Source organism: Paroedura picta, chromosome 4 (assembly GCF_049243985.1).
Source record: "Paroedura picta isolate Pp20150507F chromosome 4, Ppicta_v3.0, whole genome shotgun sequence".
NCBI lineage: Eukaryota > Metazoa > Chordata > Lepidosauria > Squamata > Gekkonidae > Paroedura > Paroedura picta.
Genome location: NC_135372.1, coordinates 86,105,354 through 86,125,814, shown reverse-complemented (window position 1 = coordinate 86,125,814; position 20,461 = coordinate 86,105,354). Strand labels below are relative to the sequence as shown.

Here is a 20,461-nt window from a genome sequence, read left to right as displayed (position 1 = left end):
TTTCTGATGATTGATCTACAGTGCCTAGTAACCTGTAGGTACTCTTCTTTAGAGCTCTGTCCTTCCCTCCATTTCCTGAACATTTTCCTTTTCTTTCTTAGTTCCTCTTGAAGTTCTCTGTTCATCCAAATAGGCTTCTTAGAGCTCCTGCAGTGTTTTCGTATTTCTGGAATAGTCATTGATTGGGCATGCAATAGCTCTTGTTTGAGTAGCGCCCACCCTTCACATGCTCCCTTCCCTTCCAGCATTCTCGTCCATGGTATGACACTCATCATGTCTCTGAGTTTATTAAAGTTTGCCCTACGAAAATCCAACATCCGCGTCTGGCTACAAGCTTCCTTGGCTCCCCATCTCAAAAGGAATTCTATGAGGACATGGTCACTTCCCCCTAGGGTCCCCACCTCCTTCACCTCATCCACCAACTCTTGCCTGTTGGTCAGTATTAAGTCCAGTATGGCTGAACCTCTTGTGGGTTCATCTACCATTTGATAAATGAAATTGTCAGCCAGGCAGGTCAGAAACTTGCATGACTGAGGACGCTTCGCAGAGTTTGTTTCCCAGCACACATCTGGGAAATTGAAGTCACCCATGATGACAAGATCCTGCCGTTTGGATATTTTCTCAAGCTGCTCACAAAGTGCAGCATCCACATCTTCTCGTTGGTCAGGCAGTCGGTAGCAGACACCAACCACCACACTGTTTGTTTTCCCCTCGCTTATTTTCACCCAGATGCTTTCCACTGTAGATATGCTCTCCTCCACTAGAATTTCCTGACAGGTAAGCCCTTTCCTCACATACAGTGCCACTCCTCCACCTCTTCGATCTATTCTGTTTTTTCTGAACAGTTCATATCCATCCACCATTACATTCCAGTCATGAGAATCATTCCACCTTCTAATTCTGAAGCTGGCTCTACAATCAAAAGAACCATAAAATGAGGCCAAGACGGGCAAGGGAAAAAAGTTAAATCACGTAACCCTGAACAACAACAAAAAGACCAAACCAAAATTCCAACAAAGATCTTGTGACACTTTGCCATGAATCTTGGTTACTACTTTAGGATGCTTAGGGCTGATCCTGCATAGAGCAGGGGGTTGGACTAGATGGCCTGTATGGCCCCTTCCAACTCTATGATTCTACTGTGGGAATTGCTAGGCAAGCTTGTGTAACACTGCAAACCAGCTGCTGAAGGATGTGGGGCTTGAAACTGAAAGGCTGCAAGCTTTCAGCCTCAGAATCTGGAAAAATTGGAGGGGGGGGGAACAGACATCCCATCAGCTCCTATCCTACAGGACAGGTCCATAACATCAAAAAAATAAGAAGAATCAGGGGGATGAGATTTTCCCTCTCACTCCCTCCACAGATCTTACCTTTTCTAGCTACCTGCAGGTATTAGATTGCATCATCTGTTAGGCCAGCCCTAGCATGTGCAATTTAGTCTGTGAAGGTGGAAACATTCCTATCTTTATAGCCACTACTGGCAAGTTATAATGATCTGAAACTTTGCTGCAGGTCCCAAACTATGTATTTTTTCTAATGCATAAGCTACTCAGCAAGTATCAAATATAGCAAAAGCCAACCAACCATTCTCAACCTTTTTTGGTCATAGCCCTCTTAGGAGCTCTTCCCATGTTCCAGGGCCCCTTGCAATAGGCTGGTCACTTGTACAATGAGCTAGGCTAACAAAGGCATAACCAAAGAGTTAACTATATTTGATGTACCTTTCTAGAACATTCAACCAAAAGAAGCATGTGCATTCATTTTTTTTCTTGAATGCATTAATTCAAGCACACACAAAGGAACCAATTACATTATTGCTTTTTCCCCCCCTTGACAAAGGTCAGACTTTCTAGCACTCAATGACATCTTATGTACCAAAAAGGTATTTCATCAGTTCAGTTACACCAGGGTCTGCTGTAAACCTTTTGGGCTTCCCTCCCCACATTTTTCAATCAGTGGCCCCCTTCAAATGTGCCAGGGCCCCTGAGGGGGTCATATGGCCCTCATTAAGAATGACTGTACTAAACTACAAATATTTCAGAACCACATCTAAGTGTCAGTTGATTTATATATCATATTATTGGCTGTTATTTTCTTCAGGGAATAGATGCCACTCATCTTCTAATGGCACAATTATTGTCTGCTAAAAGATTAACAATTTTCAGCACTGCAGACATCAACTTCCCCCACTAGCATTTGCAGAAGCTGTTTCAGGTTTTACATCTGTTTAAAGAGGCAATATAAGGCGCAGTGCAGCAGAGTCTCTGCCACTCTAGAACTGCATATATATCTATACAACCCACTATGAAGGGCACCTCTACACTTTCTACTCTACATATTTCCTCACACTTCCCTCCAAAATGAAACTATCTCAGAGACTGGGCTAGCCTAACAGCATAGTTGTATTTTTTATCAAAATGAAGCTTACTGTCCCACCCTGTATCTGTTAGTTCTTGTTTTTAGTTACAAGCTTTTTTGATGTTCATAGGCTTTTCTTTCAGATGTTAAGGATTCTTTTAAACAGAGAGGTTTTGTTACTTTGTTTATTCCAATACGCATTTTTCTTTTGTCTTTTTACTTTGAGTTCTCCTGCACTCCCCTGAAAAGTGGGAACTCTTAGCTTGTACCTTCTCCCTTCTTCGATGAACCAGCATCCCTCTGCCTACTGAAGCACTTACTCAGAAAAATGAATCTGAGGAAATGCACCCCCCTGATTTTCCCTTAATAACTAGGCAGGGATCTTTTTTCTTTTCCTTAGAAAGATTCCCCTTCAAATTTGGCTTAATTTGGGAATGTTGCTGTTGTTTCAGCACTTCAAACCTTACTTTTAAGTGCCGTCTATCACACCTACACCCCTAGATCACCTCTGTAGTCATTAATTGGAACTCTGAAAAACCAGTCATAAAATACTCCAATCTCAATAAATTTAAGGCATATTGGCCTTAATCCAAAAATCTATCCAGTGTTCCTCATAAGTTTAGCTGACTACCAGACAGCTTCAGGCAATCAATTCAAATTTTTGCCAGTAACATGACATGCCCTGAATCATTGGGTCTGACTCAACTCATAAACAGAACATGCTCATCTCTACTAATTTCAGTTACTGTTGCACAGAGCCAGCAAAGTATTTCCCATATTATGTCTTTCTAAGAGAAAACAAGCATTTAACATGACATTCCAGGTTTCATGCTGAATTCTTTATATTAATTGACCTTGTCTGACCTGAAAGATAGGCAATGTTAATGAACTTGTAAAATGAAGGACTTGCATTTTACCTTTTGTATGGAGGAAATCCAGAGCACAGGCAATATCTTTCACTACCCTGCTGGCTTCTCTCTCATTAAAGTGCTTTTGCTTTTGTATATGGGCCAGGATAGAACCTGGGGAAGAAGAGGACAAGCAGGTACTCTTTAGAACAAAGGCATCTGAAAGGAAGTGATTCTAGACTCCAACATTCCACAGATGCTATTATCTGAACCAGGTGCTATTATCTGTTTGATTTGATAAGAACTAAATATCAGTATTTCTGATCTCAACACCACAAGACCATAATGTTTTGGGGGGAGGGGGAGTGTAGGTAAAACTTGTTGCATCAATAAATCATTTATACAAAATAAGGATATGCAGAAAACAGGAGGTCATAAGAAACACCAAAGTTCAGATATGAGTGGTGCTGAAACAGTATAATGGGAAAGTTGCATGGAATTCACCCTTAACCTTTCAGTGAGATGCTAGCATGAACAGAATAATTCAAAATAATAAGGACAAGAACCACATGAACTATACCTCAAATGAATTATTATTATTTATTAATGCATCATTAGTATGATGCAGATCACATGAAACTATGGTGTGCTCATGCCATTCACTTACAAGGCTATTTCACTACTTGTCCCTGCTGAAGCTATGAACAGGGATAAGGAGAGGTGTTTGGAAAGAAAGTGGAAAGAAAGCAGTAAGAATGCAAAAAGAGGGAATAAGGAAAAAACAGAAATTAATGTGGGGAGCAGAATCAAAAGAGGGACACCAACAATGGAGAATGAAAGTACAACAGGTTGAGAAGAGTGCAGACAAGAGGCTCTTCTGCTGCAATTGACACAGCTAACTTAATTTTCCTTCTGTGTTATGCAGCACTAAGAAAGAAGTACCAAATACTTTTAAATAGCACATCCTTTTCCTTTCCTCCTCTCACTACTGAATATAGAAATCCATTTATAGCTGGTTCTCATCATAAGTGTGTTGGGGGCAGATTGCAGGGACAATTTTATCTTCTATCTTGGGAAATAAGATATAGCATTTCCCTTGTCAAAGTCTAATGCATACAGAGTAACTATGTTAAGCAACAGGAGTCATCTTGCAGCATCTTAATGTGTAACAAGTTATTCCAGCATAAACTTTGTGAACTGAAATCCATTTGTGTGTATCTGATGAAGTGCACTCTAGTCTACAAAAGCTTATGCTAAAACAAAAACACGTTCATGTTTAAGGCACAAAATTTTTACTTATTATTGCTTTAGCACTGCCACCCCTCTTGAGTTAAATAACAAATTATGTTTAGGGAGCATAGAGCTTGCTACTGATAGTAATTATGCAAATAATGAGTGTCTGTCTAAGGTTTTATTATCTCTATTATTGTTGAGTGCTCTTTTTATACCCTAGTGGTACCAAAACAAAGAGGAGAGTAGCCATGGAGAAGATTAGTGTATACAGACTGCAGAAACCCAACATTATCCCTCTCATGTGTTCAGCCATCAGCAGTTACTATTACACATTTTCAAGCTTTTCTCCACAACTGTTCAGGCAGAAACATGTTATTCCCAATGCATACTGTTCCCAAATTTATACGGATATTTTAACAGGAGAAGATTTTGGAATTACTGTAAAGGCAAATAGCAAATGATAGTCTCAGAAGTGGCATTTAAGGCACAGCTAGGCCGTGGACAATACAGTTGTATAATTACTCATTAATTTAGAATTGCCAAAAGAATGTTTGTTCATTATAGCTGCATAGCAGATACAGTGTCTTTGTTTTCCAGGATATAAATTATAACAAGGAAAAAGCTTGGAGCTTTAATGTCTTCATTTTTTCAATCATGACCCAATCTTGTAAAGGACATAATGGACCTAACACAATTATATGTTGGTGTTTATGCAGTGATGTTATAGCCTATAGCTACAACAATAAACTTCAACCTAATAAACTTAAATTATTCTATGTAGACTTTATCAACCCTAATATTTGAAGCTCTGGCACTGGATCATCAGTTGATTCCTAGACACATTATCACCATCTATATACATAACCCCTGAAGATGCATTTTATGCAAGGCAAAATGATTAATGCATACAATACCACAAAGTCCTTGTATTGTATTTTCACCATGCTCATATACTGTACCTCCAAGCAGCTTTTCAAAGACAAGATAGTACCTTGCATCATCTTCAAAAAACTCTATTAATTCCAGAATGTTCCTTTAAAGAAAGGATGAACTGTGTTCAGTTTTTTCCCTACATATCCAAAACAACACACTACAGGACACAAAAGAATAGGTCTTATTTGAAGATTTGATAAAATCTCGTTGCCTTTGCCTTTTTTCAGCTGCTGCTCAGAAGTGCTTCTTGGAACAGAAGCTGACCTAAGAGCATGTCAGGAGGTCAGACTTTAGGAAGAATGCTGACAGTGCAGATACCATGGAGGGTGCAAAGGCCTGTTTCTCGCCTTCAGCAGGGCACTGCAGCCGGGGTTTGTAAGAGCTTTCTTCCATAGTGCCGTTTGCAGGTGGAAGGCATGCTGGGCCTTCAGAATAAGCTGCATGCAAGTCTTGCAAGCCCTGACATTGTGGGATCCACCCAGACGCAACAGGAGGCACTCATCCAGTTATGTCATCTTGGTAACATACTTGTTACATTTTTTGAAGAGGAAGGCTAAATGTGGAGCTATGCTCTTTTCCCCAGTGAAATCACCAATGAACTCAAACAGCTAAAAGTTCAGCAAACTCCTCTCCCCAAAAATGTTTGTCCAGTTGAACAGAAAAATTCTCCTCAGACTAAAAGGAGAGAAAAAAACACAGCAAAGGAAAGCCTGATGGAAGAAGCTCTCCCCAGTCACACATCAGATTCAGGTGGAAAGAGTCAGCTTCATATGCATGACAGCCCTGCAGTAGACCTGCACACATGTGTAGTCCCATGAAAGATGAACAATCGTTCTTACGGTGTGTAAAGATTGAACTTCAGGGGTGGGCGGTATATAGATACAAAAATAAACAAATACTATAACAGTTACTTACTTGTTACCTTGACACTGATACAATGTTTCCACTTCCCTAAACACCCGACTCCGGCTATGCCCAGCACTTTTTTCAATTATCTGTTAAAAAAATGGAAAACTGGATTTCAAAGTGAGAAATTTTCCTGGACTGTTTAGGCAGCATTTTCCCAAGAATTCTTATATTTTAAAGGGAAAAAGTATTTTAAAGAACTAAGAAGGTTTGAATTTGTTCTTTAAAAATGCAAGATGCTTTCTAGCATTATACAAGCCTAAAACAGGATGATTCAACACCAAGGCACATTAAAATTACATTTCTTTTCAATATTTATAGCTTAACTTTCTCGCTAAACTTCTTGCGGTTCAGCCTTGTTAACTCATTTAATGACCGTGAGACAGCATAATTTGGCTTCAGTATTTCCAATGAAAAACACTCCCATTCTTGACAGAACTGCCCAAATATTTAAAAATAAAATAAATTGTTAGTGTGTAATTGCCTATTTCACTAACTCAGAAGACTAACATGCACACACACTTCCAAATCACACATTTGTTATATTAAACTTCATACTAATAACATTCCAAACACAAAAATGTACAGTTGCTTGTGGCAGTCAAAGAAGGTCCACACTCTTCAGCTACATGATTTGTTGAGAACAATGACAGTTAGAGCGGGTTCTCAGTGGAACAGGCTTTCTCAGGAGGTGGTGGGTTCTCCATCTTTGGAAATTTTTAAACAGAGGCAGGATAGCCATCTGACAGAGGCTGATTCTGTGAAGAATCAAGGGGGTGGCAGGTTACAGTGGAAGAGCAATAGGGTTGTGAGTGTCCTGCATAGTGCAGGGGATTGGACTAGATGACCCAGGAGATCCCTTCCAACTCTGATTCTAATTCAGATAATTTAGTTTTTGAGAACCTCAGCAGTGAGTAGTTTTACAAATGTCAATGGATTTGTTGGTGGCAGCATAAATAAAACATTCAGTCATCTTGCTGGTACATTAATATTAGATGAAAATGATGACTGACAAATACAACGTACCAGTAAAGTCACTAATTGACAATTTTGTATTGTTTCAAAGTTTTCATAACTTGTTTGACCAGAAATGGCAAGTAATAGGGGGATCCATGTTTATTCATATGCATTGACTTCCTCATACCTAAAGCAGAAATGAGGGACCTTTTCTTTAAGATAACCCTCAATTCTTGCTTTAGAAACAGATGGATACGTGCCTACACACATATTTAGTTTAGCCCACAGCATCACAAAATAAATGTATGTGAACCAAAGGAAGTGATACATGCCAGAATTTATTTAACACAACTTAACATTTTAAATTTATGCATTTTACAGCATATCAGACCATCTCTATTTCTCAAATAGTCCTGAGAATGCTTCCCAAGCTGGTCCATGATAATCCTAAACTATAAAAAAAGCAATAAAAACAAACTCTGCTTACCTTAACTGCATACTCCTTCCCATTTTGCAAGCTAACAGCTCCCTGAACTTTGGCACAGGACCCTTCACCAAGCAACTCTGCAGTAAGTTTGTATAAATCTGTCAAAGAAAACCAGCACAAAGATATTGTTAGCAGAAGACACTCGGGAAAATGACAAGGATAGACGAGCTAATGATTCTCTCAAATTCAGGTAAGAACATCAGCTCCTTTACTAACAAACAGGGTTGATAACTGTGTTTTATTATATAATCTAATTAATTGATGAGAACAAAGTCAAAACAAATAGAAGGGGGAGAAAAAGAGTTGGTTCTTATATGCTACTTTTTTCTACCAGGAGTCTCAAAGCAGCTTACAGTCGCCTTCCCTTTCCTCTCCCCACAACAGACACACAGTGAGGTAGGTGAGGATGAGAAAGCCCTGATATTACTGCTTGGTCAGAACAGCTTTATCAGTGCTATAGTGAGCCCAAGGTCACCCAGTTGGCTGCATGTGGGGGAAGAGCGGGGAATCAAACCCAGCTCACCTGATTAGAAGGCCGCACTCCTAACCACTACACCAACCTAGCAATGTGGGAGTAAAGCTAATCTGTTCTATATAAAAATAGTGGGTTGTAACCTGCCATTTAGTGCTGAGCTTCCTCCAGAGAAAGCACTGGCAGAAGGTGCCACGCTTAGTTTTAAAAAGTAGTAGGACATAATCTATTAACTCCAGAAAGAACAAACTGAGCAAAGCAATAGTATAATCTCAACATAATGACAAAATATTTTGGAACTGAGACAAGAGAGCAGATTTTTCCCCAGGAGAAATCTAAAATGCTCAGCCTATTTCATAACTTTAACATATACTCTTAATTGAGTTTTAGAATTTTTACTTGATGTAGTTGTATTTTGTATTTTTCTAGTGCTATACACAGTTCCAATTTTTGGAGAGAGGCAGTTTAGAAATCCCAACATTTACCTACAAATAGCATTGATCCCCCAAGGACATGTAATAAATTCCCTCTAAATTTAACCACCCAGACAACAAACTTTCCAAAAGCATAAAAGTGTTTCTCAGTGCAGAATTAAATGCTCAGGGATTCTTTCTTCAAAATAATTCTAAATATTTTCACGGGAGAGGTAGAACTCATGCAAAAGGTATTAAAAGATGGTTCAGATATTTTGCTGAGTGCATGGAAAATAAACACCAGAGACAGCTCATAATGAAGTCTTAAGAACACACGTTGAAACTAAAAATCACTAACATGTCTTAATTTATAATATCAGGAAGAATTATATTGATACAAGATACAATATAGTAGATTCATTACCAACCTTCAAACCTTTCTGGGAAATTATCTGAAGCTCTAGTCCTTTTCTTCTTTTTCCTTTTCCCATTGTCTGAGATAGGAAGAGGTTGGCTGCTCACCATTTCTCTGGAGCAAAGTTTATAGCAACCTATATTTAAGGTGGAATATGAAAGCAGCCTGTAATCATGCTTTTGTTTTCTACATTTTCCTTTGCCAGTAAACCTCTCATCCCATTCCTCCCATATCACTGTCTATTAAATAGGCCTTTGTTTTGCTTATTCCCAAGGAATAGCAATCATTTTCAAATGGAAGACTGTTAGTTAATAACACATTCACCCAGGCTTTTAATTAGATTTACCTTACCAGCTTTTTTAACAGTTTGCTTCTGTTTTATGCTGCTTGTATTTGTAAACTGCCTCGAGCAACACCCTGAAAAAGCAGCATAGATATATTCTACATAAATAATAGAACTATGACTTGACCTTTACAATTGTCAAATTAAGCAGTATCACTGTTACCCAAATCAGGTCCCATTATGTGAAGGGTATTCTCCAGACAGTGAGAACCAGAAAAAGGGGCTCTAACATGAAAAGTGATACTTGTTTTGTACACATGGGTCTCAGAATGACCCATTAAATGTTCCACAGGGAGAAAGATAGGAGAGAGCAACAATTTAACTTTACTGTCCTAACCAAGAGAGTAGAAAATAAAATTTCAGTAAAAGCTATTCAGTACACACAGTCCTAACATTCACTTGTATTCATTTAAATTAGATGCCCAATTAAAAGTTATTTTGATCCAAATCATATCCCACCTACTAGCAAATCGACCCAGAGAAGAAAGTGAATAGCTGCTAAATTGGAACCAGAACCAGAGTGATAGCATACTCACCTCCCTCCCTCCCCAGCGTTCATCAATCTTATCATACTGTTTAGTCATCTCCTAACTTGTTTTGCACCCTGCTTAGCCTATGTTCAGACAAAACCCTAAACCATGAGCCCCAGCCTTTTTCAGCAGACAAGCACGTTTGGAATTCTGACACCAGGTGATAGGCAAAGCAACAAAACAGCTTCCATGAGAGGTAGAGTCAACCATAAAATGCCAGGGAGTAAATTTATACACAACTCTGGTCACTGGTCTTCAACATTTCAGGCAGAACCTCCACCTTTTAAAATGAATACATTGTCTAAAATATTTTCTTGTATATATATAAAATAAGTATACATGTTGAATTAGCTAAGAAAAAATCCAAAATATAATATAGAAAATCAAAGAAATTTAGTTAGTATAAAGTTTATTTACAAAGAAGGAGGCATCTATGGGTCTTAATTAACTGGATAGCTCAGTAATGTGTACATCAGACAACATGGTGTATAGCATGCTTGTGTTTTATTTTTATGCTCATTCTTAATAAAAATTTTAAATTAAAAGATACATTAAAACTGGGAAAACATAGCAGTTTAGCTGTGGGGAGTTCCCAACTCTAAATCTTAGGGGTAAATATTTAGGACCTGAGAACGATCATTCCCCTATTTACAACTTGTTTGATTATTGATATTAACTGATCACATTTGAGGTAAGTGAAGCCAATAATACTGTGATTGTTCTGTTCTCATGGTCATCTGGTATTATCTAGCCCTTGTGACTTTAAATTTATTTACTTCATTTACGACTTGCCTTATGATTTTAAAAACACTTTTATGTATTCCGTGGCAGAGTTACAAACTGGAAGCATACATAATATAAAATACATAAGTTCATACAACAGGTATGCAGACTGACTGGGCAATCTCCCTAAATACTTGTAATTTGTCGATTCACTCAGTCACAGCTGGGGAAAGTTCAAAGAGCTCCATCACAAAACCATGGAAAGCACAACCCTCAAATTCCTGTGAAAAATGGAAAATGGTTTAGCAGGCTGCACCACAATCCCATTTGGTGTTTTGCTTCTTTTAAAGAATAGGTCCATACAACTGCCAAAGCCTGTTCATATTCTATCAGCTGTCCTCCATACTTTACGTGGCAAGTCAAATCCTATGGGCCTCTTGCTGATGTCTATGAGGTTATGGATATTGGCTGGAATTGACTGCATCCATGTTCGGAACCATTCATTCCCTAGATTAAAATTTTCTGATTAAAAGATTTGTACAGATTGTATTGCTAAGTCTCAGGAACTAAGTCTGGATAGGCTCACGTCAGTCATGTCTTTGGGGATAGGCAAATGTTTTCAATGCTCTTTCCATATTCCTGAAGAGCACCATATCTCTGGATATGCCAGGTAGCAATATGGCACAATGTGAGTAGCCAGTAGGCTGGAATGTGTTTGTGGACATGGGGGCTATTGAGCCACACTGTACTATATACAAACCCCAAAGCTGAGCATCTAAATGTTGGATCAGACACAGTCCAAGTTGTATTACATAATTTTTGGAGAACATTGTTTCATGTGTGTATTTTTGCTGCTACATTAGTAAGATGGTGCTTATAGCTCAAGGTCCTATCCAGGGTAATGCTAAGGTACTCAGGTATATGCTTGTGTGTACGTCAAGCACAATTAATGTAGTAAGATAGGAGAGAGCAGCAAGTTACTTTACTATCCTAACCAAGATTGAGTAGAAGATGAAATTTCAGTAAAAGCTATTTAGTACACACAGTCCTAACAATTGCTTGTATTAATTTAAATTAGATGCCCAATTAAAAGTCTTCCTGTTCTCATGATGTCAGTGAGAAACTTTACGAGCCACTTTTTAATGAATGTACCACTGCGGATCAGGAACTCATTATGGACTCAAAGCATGACATCTTTCCACTCTTTCCATGTCCAAGTCAGATTTTACAAATATCTGGGAGTACTATTCAAATCAAATGGCTGTAGAAACTCCCATATATCATATATTTCCTCAAATGCCCAGAGAACTTATACCTTCCCTACAGAATAAGCCCAACTCAGAGGCAATCACAGACATGTTGTCAGACAACAGCACAGAAATAACTTCTGTTGTGGCCAGATTTGCTTGGAGAGCTATCAAAACAAGGAAGAGCTGAGTGGATTCGGAGCAACTTAGGTAGAGATAGTCTCAATTGCTTTAGATAATGCTTGTGAGTTTTAAAATCAGAATGATTCTTATAGCTGGAATGTTTTTAAATTTTATAATATTTTAGTTATCAATGATTTTTTATCTTGTTAATGCCAGATGTTTTTATGTATTTTGTAATTTGACTACTGCTCTAGTACTGTAATAATAAAGACTTGACTTTACTATCCTAACCAAGATAGAGTAGAAGATGAAATTTCAGTAAAAGCTATTCAGTACACACAGTCCTAACATTTGCTTGTATTAATTTAAATTAGATGCCCAATTAAAAGTCTTCCTGTTCTCATGATGTCAGTGAGAAACTTTACGAGCCACTTTTTAATGAATGTACCACTGCTGATCAGGAACTTATTATGGACTCAAAGCGTGACATCTTTCCACTCTTCCCATGTCCGTCGATACTTTGGAAATTTCAGCACTGAAATCCCCTGACACCTTGCAGTCTTCAGGGCAAGTACATTTTCAAAATCTGGATTCTTCAGAGCTCTGAAGAGGGAAAGTAATTGGTTAGCTACCTAGTTTGATGTTACCTTCCTTGGAGCACAGGTGGACTTGCACCTAGTTTTTTCAACAGGCTCTAAGCTTCAAAGATTATCAGTTCCAAAAGCAACTATTCCAGTACAACCTTTGCCACTGTTTTTGATCTGCAAGCTTTCTTACACTGCAGCAATATATTTTTAATGGAAAAAACAAACTTTACACTTTCTAACAGCCTTCTGAATATATAATAAGAAAGCTTGTTGTGTGCAGTGATGGGGTTCATAGGTTTCATTTCCAGAAAAAAAACAACCTTCCTGGAATGAATTGAACTATTTAAATGAAAAGCCATTAAACCAATGATCCACTTATATCTTGCAGTGCTTTGTAGCCCTTAAGTAAATGTAGCAAATTAAACTTGATCCATCCCGTATCATTCATTCATTCATTCATTCATTCATTCATTCATTCATTCATTCATTCATTCATTCATTCATTCATTCATTCCCTACGGCTCTGTAGAACATTTACATAGAACAATATCCATATATCAAGCACTACCTCTGTCCAAATAAGTGATTTCTTCTATTTGTCTGCACTGGGACAGCTAGCGCACGGATACCCACTGGTTGGAGAATTGCTCAAAGCATATTTCTATCCTTTTTTCCCCAGTCTGCCACACCAGAGGTTATTTTCCACTGTGAAAGAAAACTTCACTCAATGACATCTCCAGCAGTCATACAAGAGGTGTCATTTTAGCTGTTCATTCTCCCTGTGGTTTAATCAGAATTGGAAGATCTAGCCTTGGCATTACCTGTACATTTCTCCTCTAGAATCAACTGACCAATTTTTATTGTGTGCAATTGAAAACATTTTTGCTGTCTGCAGGTTAGCACTGGAAAAGAAACCCTTATGGTTTCACACCCAATTAACTCAAAGTATAACTGACATGCTTGACAAAAGTGGAGTGAGGACAGGCCTATGTTAACTTCTTAACACTAATATGCTTTTGGCAACAGAACACAAAAGGGTCTGAAAACTAACTCACCCAAGTTATCCAGTTTTGTTCATCTACGTTAATGGGCAAGCCTTTTCTTTGTCCTACTGAACTACAGGTTTCTCAAGTGCCTTGCTGCCACAACCCCTGTTCAAAGTCTATCTTTAAATAGGACAGGGTCCTATTAAATAAAAGAGTAAGGCCACCCGGGGAGGAGTTAGGGCGGGCCCTGTCCAGGATAAAAACTCAAAGGGCCCAATCAGGAGCCGCAAAGCGGCTCCTGATTGTGCCCTCTGAGTGTCCATCCAGGGCCAAGCAGCCAATGGGGAGGCGCGCAAAGTGCCTTCCTATTGGCCCCTTACCAGGACAAAATTCCATTCACCCAGCCCAGTCTGGCTGCCAGTCTGCTCCTGACCACCAAAGGGAGAGGAGGTCAGTAGGGCTGCCAAGGGGGATGAGAACAAAGGCTTGGACAGGCTGTGCCAGCCCTTTTCGCCCCAAGGCTGTCCTAACTGCCATGTCCAACTGTAAATTGCCTCAGAGCCCTGACAGAGCGCTCCTTCCCCCCCTCCCTTCAGGCCTGCTGCGAAGGAGCCTCTGACAGGCCCTGACTGAGGGGAGGGAGGCCTTTCCAAGAGCAACGCAGGGGAGACTGAGGGCCTTCCTTTTGAGGGGGGGGGGGGAGATTTTCCCCCTTCTGCCAAACAGTTGCCTGACAGGGAGGCCACAGAAAAGCCCCTTCTCACTTAAAATACTGCTCTGGCCGGGGGTTAGACACAGCCAAGCCATGTGTCTTTCTTCTTTGCAACTCTCTGCAGATTTGAAGCCACTGCACAGCGTTATTCTGCAGAGGAAGCTGGCTCTTTTGTCTCCTGTTTCATCTGCACAACAACCCTGTGCAGTAGGCCTCAAGTCTTTCAATTCAACAACAACAACCTGTGTGGGAGGCCTTAAATGTTTCTTCTCTACCACAACCCTGTCCAAAGTAGCCCTTTCTGCCTGGGGAGCTGATCTTTATACTCTGCAGGTGAGCTGTAATTCCAGGAGCTCTCCAGGCCACACCTGTAGGTTGGCTACCCCTGGGTTGGAAATATTCCTGGAGGTTTGGAGGTGGGACTTCAAAATCGTACAATGCCTCAGAGTCCAGCCTTCAAATGAGCCATTTTTGCCTGCAGTTGGTAGGGAGTGGTGCAGGAGTGTCCCTCCTGGCCTATGGGTTATGGCCAGCCCTTACCAGCAACTGTTTGTATTCTGAGGCGCAGACAGGCAGACCAGGACCAGTCCTGTGAGTCTGGAAAGTGCAGGAAGATCTAAATAAATATTTACAGCCTGAAACTAAATAGAGAACAAGTAAATGTCTGGAGACACATCGTAACTGAAATAGTAACTGACAAATAACCTTGGCCTGGCAAATAAAAAAACAGTATTAAAAACCTTACTAAGGTCAAGACTGCTGTGCACAGACAGTCTTCCTCTTAGCACTTGGAAATTTATCTTTTTCCTGATTAGTAATGGGAAACAGTCTTATTTGAAGGACTTAAAATGCTAGCTGACTTACATTCTATTTGTATTAAGTGCAGGAACATAATTTAGAGCTCGATAGGAACATCGTTGACCATGGACACAAAGAAAGTGGCCAATATTGCTCCAGAAAAGTACTAAATCATTTTCTTTTTGGACATTGAATATAAATAGCACGCAAGTCAACAAATATTTTACAACTTCTCCAAATAAGAGCTGCACATGCCTTCCCCGACCGCCCACCTTCCCAGGCAGCAAAGAGACTCTCCAATGCCTGAGAAAGAAGAGGAGGGAGGCATTTAATGAGTACACCAAGCAGCCTTCATGCAAATGACAGAAAACCAAATTTAATTTAATGAACAATATTACACAGCTCAGAACACAATTAATGAGATAACCTTCATGTTACCTTAAATGAAAAAGGGAAATTCTTCAGTTCAGAAATGTTTTGTTGCTTCATTGCATTTGATACCTGAAAAGGATGAGAGCAGAATTATCCCTCACTCTTAGAACTGCTGTAAGACAGATCTGTGTACACCATTGCTTTACACAGGATTCACAAGTTTATTTAAAGGGATAATTGAAATACTTCCATAAAATGACTGGGAGACAGTTATGAATTCCACAATAATATCCAAAGAAAATGATATGGATTCACCTCCCTCAGTCATGTTTATAGTCACTCATGTAACCTGTGAAGAAACTAGAAGTGATTTCGCTGTGAGAGACAGTTATAAGGTTTCCGTAGCCCAAAGTTACATTTTATGTTTGAGAAAAAATTTTTACATACAGAATTTCCATTGCCCATAGATACACCCATATGCCTTTGAGTGAACATAATTGAGAAAGGTGAATATTCATACTGAAATGTTGTGTTTGCTTCAAGCAAAATAAATATTAAAAAGACTACAAGCAAGAAGTTGTGCTTCTTTGTTGCTACATCCAGCTAGGCACAGTTTTCTTCTTTGTATATAATTGAAATACTACCATATATAAAAATCAAATACAGACAAAAGGGACAGTTTGTAGTGTTAAACAAAGAGAAAAAAACCTATCCCAAGGCTACTAACAACGTTAACAAAACTAATACAGGATAAAGAAAAGTAAAAAGTCTCTTCTTATGGAATGGGAAGGCGACTGTAAGCTGCTTTGAGCCTCCGGGTAGGGAAAAGCGGCATATAAGAACCAACTCTTCTTCTTCTTCTTATGTAGGTTTCTTGTAGCATCCAACCAGAATGGGTTCCAGATATCTCCCATTTTCAAGGGGAATTTTACTCAGTGGTTGTTCCTCACACTTGTGCGAAAATTGGTACTTCAATACTTCTATTCAATCTCAAAATATTACAAACTAGTAATCAAGCCCGCTGCAACTAATACAGCGGGTGCTAGGGCAGGGAGCCCCCGGCAGTCACGAGGAGCGCGGCTGCCGGGGCTCCCTTGGCCAGCGGCAGCCGCGCTCTGCGCGGCTCACAGTTGCTTCCTTGTCAGAAGGGCGGGAATCGGCTGGGCCAATCGGCTTTGTGCCTGCCGATTGGCCCGGCTGATAGTCTGTCCGGACAAAGCCCGCCCTAACGCCCACCCTGTCACGGACAAAGCCCACCCTAACTCCTCCCACAAAGTGCTTAGCGCTTTATTTAGTCCGCGGCGCCCGCGGGCGTGTTAAGGATATGCCCGGCCTTTGGATCCATCCTACAGTATAGACAATCAGTGTTCTAAGAATGATAGCTGCATGAACCATTGTTATTAACAACAATAAAATAGAACTCCCTCTACAGAGGCACTATGCAGTTAAATACCAGATGCTAGAGAAAGAAGGCCATCACTTCTCTGCTTTGTTTATGCTTCCAGAGTCATCTGCCTGGCTGCTGCTGGAAGCTAGGCAGACTTTGGTACAACCCAACAAAACAATTTTTATATTCTTAATTTCAAGAGTTTAAGTACTGTCCAGTGCGCTTACTGCCAGAAGTTCAAGTGTGCAGAGAGCTTTAGCCCCAGTACATGCCTATCATTTCAAGTCTACTAGCAAGACAGCAACAGACTGTTTAACCTGCAGAGGATTCTAGGTATTTTTAGGGCTCTGGCACAAGCCTAAGGAGTTTAAGGAAAGCTTGCATACTCCTATGCCTCCTACTTGCATCTTCTATGCTTAGCTTCACTAAGCAGCTTTCACCTAAGGAAAGGAACAGACATCAGGTGTTTCGCATCAAATGGGGATCAACAATTTTACTGATCTGTTGAATTTCGTGTTAACTCACAGGGTAAGTCCCAGCACTGATAAGACAGGGAATGCGCTCTGCCTTGAGTGTAAAAGACGACCATAAAATAAATCAACAGCTGCAGAGCTTCATTGCCCACAAATCACTCCACACCACCATCAAATAAGATGCTTTAACTACATCCGACGGTTTCTCCCGTTTCCTAAGGCCGTTCACATTTGCTGCTCGGGGAACGAGAGATCCTGCTTCTCAGACGACTCCAGGAAACTTCACAACTGCGCGTGAAAGAACGAGAAGAACCGCCTTCCAGCACCTCTCCCCCGCCAGGCTGCCTGTTATGATTTGTACCAGCACCTTAGTAGCGCCGAACTAACCCGAAAAAAATGATAGAAAATGGTAAGCACTGATAATGAGGAGCACCTCTGAGCATGTACAGAGTGTCCCTCCCTACGGCTACCAAACGACCCCAGCCGAAACCCAAGAAGGAGCAGGAAGGCTTCCTCCCGAGCTCGCACCTCCCTTTTGGGCGTCCTCCCCGCTCACAAGTCATAATGAACCCAGCAGAAGCGGAATGGACGACCTCCCTCTGCCGCCATCAACCCCGCCGCCCCTCGCCGCCCCTCGCCGCCCCTCACCACCCCTCGCCGCGCCGCTTCTTGCCTTGCTGGAGACGCTCCCGCTGTGGAAGGAGGAGCCATGAGCGCGCCGGCCAATACGAAGGCCCCACCCCGGGAGGGTTTTTATGGACGACACGCGCATGCGCTCCGGGAACGAAAGAGCGCAGGCGTATTAGAGTCCTCCGAAAAGCTGGCTATTACGACGCCGGTTAAGAACAGCCAACTGCTGTCGGGCTTCGTTTAAGAGCCGTCGAGGCTTGCGGTGCGAGGAGTGGCCGCTTGTCCGCCGAGTTATAAACGAACGGGAAGCGTCATGAGGGGTTCGTCACCCGCTGACATCGTCTTCCTAACTGAGGGCAGTGAGCGGGAGGTCAAGGAGCCGGGGCGGGCCCGTCGATGCCCGTGACCTCATCCGGCCGGGATGGGAGGCCCCGTTGCCCAGGCTGTCACGCGCGCGGCCGGGGGGGGGATGGGGATGGGGATGGGGTAAGGGCAGGAGTTTCTCCGCCGCTCTTGCCGCAATAAATCAGAATTGGAAACAATGTTGTTGGTTATGGTTGTCGAGTTCAGTAGGACTTTAGCGGCCGAGAGTTTCGGGGCGAGTCAAAGCCCGCTTTTGGCAGATGCGCAGTAGGAACTACGTTTAGGAGTCGTGTCTAGCTGTCTCACTAAGGTTTAAGGCCCAGTCCCCACAATACTCTTACAAAAAAACTGTGGGAGAACACAGCCTGAATGAATTAATTCGTGGGATTCATTTGCCCCCCCCCCCCCCGAAACTGAGCGAACATACAGCCTTCTCAGTGCGGGCCCAACCTGGTGGAACGAGCTCCTGGAAGAACTCCAGCCCCTACAGGAACTGCCCGCCAGGTGTTTGGTTGAGGCTGATAAGTTACGATACCAGCTCTAGGGGCTCCATTCATAACCCTCTCCCACTCTGGACCGAGAAGGGAGCAGAGCGGTTCAATAGGCAGATCTAGAGACTACAGTGTATTGGTTCAGATTAATGGTTTTATCTGTTAGGGTTTTATGGCTGTTACTGTCCATGTTGTAAATCGCCCTGAGATGGCTATGCTGAGAGGGTGTGGTATAGAAATGGAATTAATGAAATAATTAAAGTAAAATAAGTAACAGCTGTAAGATTGGTGTTGAGCAGATGGGCCTTTCTCTCAATAGCTTTCTCACTCCTGCCCTCTACTGGCTGTTGTGTGCAATTCACAGAGTAGGCGGCTGGGAAGGGGGATTCTGTGGGGACCCTTTTGTGCTCTTGGGGGGGATATGTGGGGTTCCCACTCTCCCAAAGCACTTCTGACACCTGATAAGCTGTGCATCTTGATCTGGGGTGAGGGGTGGCTGTATGGAAGACATCCACACAGAAGCTGATGGCAATGATAGACCCTTTGGTTATTGGGGGGATGGCAGTATGAATGGGCACATCAGCAAAATTAAGGCAACATGGGGTGCTCCATCAGCATCTTGTCCACAGCTAAACTGTCTCAGAGTTCTCCCTACATAGGAATCAAACTGGAGACCCTGGCCATGCTATTTTAGTGCTCTTCCCCTGGTTTTCTTCACAGTGTTTCTTGCACTGCTCCGTATGGCTGGTGGTGGTATCAGAGCTTCTGGGAAATGCCCTATGCTATATGTTCTTTGTGTATGAGATGGGTATTGCTGTGTCTCCAGATGCTAGGGACTCCAGTGTGCTCATTATGTCATCTAAGCCTTGTGGAGAGGTTTTGTTGTTTTTGTCTCCTCTGCAAAATGGCAGTATGATAGTGACTTGGCAAAAACTCCCTTGTAGGTCAGTGGGCTCAAGATAGCACTGTCTCAATCATGCCTATGGTTATGTAGGAATTGGTGATGGTGGAAAATGCCTGCAAGGGTTTTCAAAGCAAGAGACATTCAGAGGTTGTTGGTCATTGCCTACCTCTGCCTAACAATCCTGGACTTCCTTGATGGTCCAAGTACTAACCAGGACTAACCTGCTTAGAAGAAGAAAAAGAAGAGTTAGCTTTTATACCCTGCTTTTCACTAACCAAAGAAGTTTCAAAACAGCTTATGAAAGCCTCCCCTTCCTCTCCCCACAAAAATCCTGTGAGATAGATGGAGCTGAGAGAGCTCTGATAGGACTATTCTATGAAAACAGCACTACCAGGGCTGAGACCAGCCCAAAGTCACCTGGCTGGCTGTGTGTGGAGGAGCGGGGAATCAAACTCAGCTTGCCAGATTCGAAGCTGCCACTCTTAACCACTACACCAGCTTCTAAGATTGGGCCTCAAGAATGACAGTGAATCAAAATGTATCACAAAATATTTTAGTATCTCTCTGTGTCTTGTGCTTCTGGTATCAGTGTAATTGCAGCCTATGACATTAGGCACCAAAAAGCTTTCTCCATAATAATGGTCTTTATTCTCTTGAGAACTTTTCATTTTGGAGATATCCCTTTGGGATGTAAGGCATGCCAGTGGTAAAGTAATAAAATCAAAATGGTACATTTAAGGACACATGGGTGCTGTGAAGTTTTAGCAGAG

At 41.4% G+C, this 20,461-nt stretch overlaps 1 protein-coding gene across 19 annotated transcripts in view; it reads right to left on the bottom strand.

The window, feature by feature from the left end:
- MKNK1 (MAPK interacting serine/threonine kinase 1) overlaps positions 1-18,313 on the bottom strand; it is a 32,751-nt gene extending 14,438 nt beyond the window's left edge. Inside the window, exons 1-10 of one of the 19 annotated variants that reach the window (XM_077333860.1) lie at positions 17,977-18,312; positions 15,510-15,572; positions 13,144-13,280; positions 12,437-12,591; positions 9,374-9,439; positions 9,036-9,158; positions 7,723-7,820; positions 6,288-6,367; positions 5,399-5,472; positions 3,276-3,380 (exon numbers count right to left, since the gene is read on the bottom strand). In XM_077333860.1, coding sequence (XP_077189975.1) covers positions 3,276-3,380; positions 5,399-5,472; positions 6,288-6,367; positions 7,723-7,820; positions 9,036-9,132 — 454 coding nt within the window. In that variant the 5' untranslated portion in view covers positions 9,133-9,158; positions 9,374-9,439; positions 12,437-12,591; ... (1 more) ...; positions 15,510-15,572; positions 17,977-18,312. The other 18 variants (XM_077333861.1, XM_077333865.1, XM_077333855.1 and 15 more) reach the window with 18 other exon arrangements.
- Positions 18,314-20,461: the final 2,148 nt, after the last annotated feature.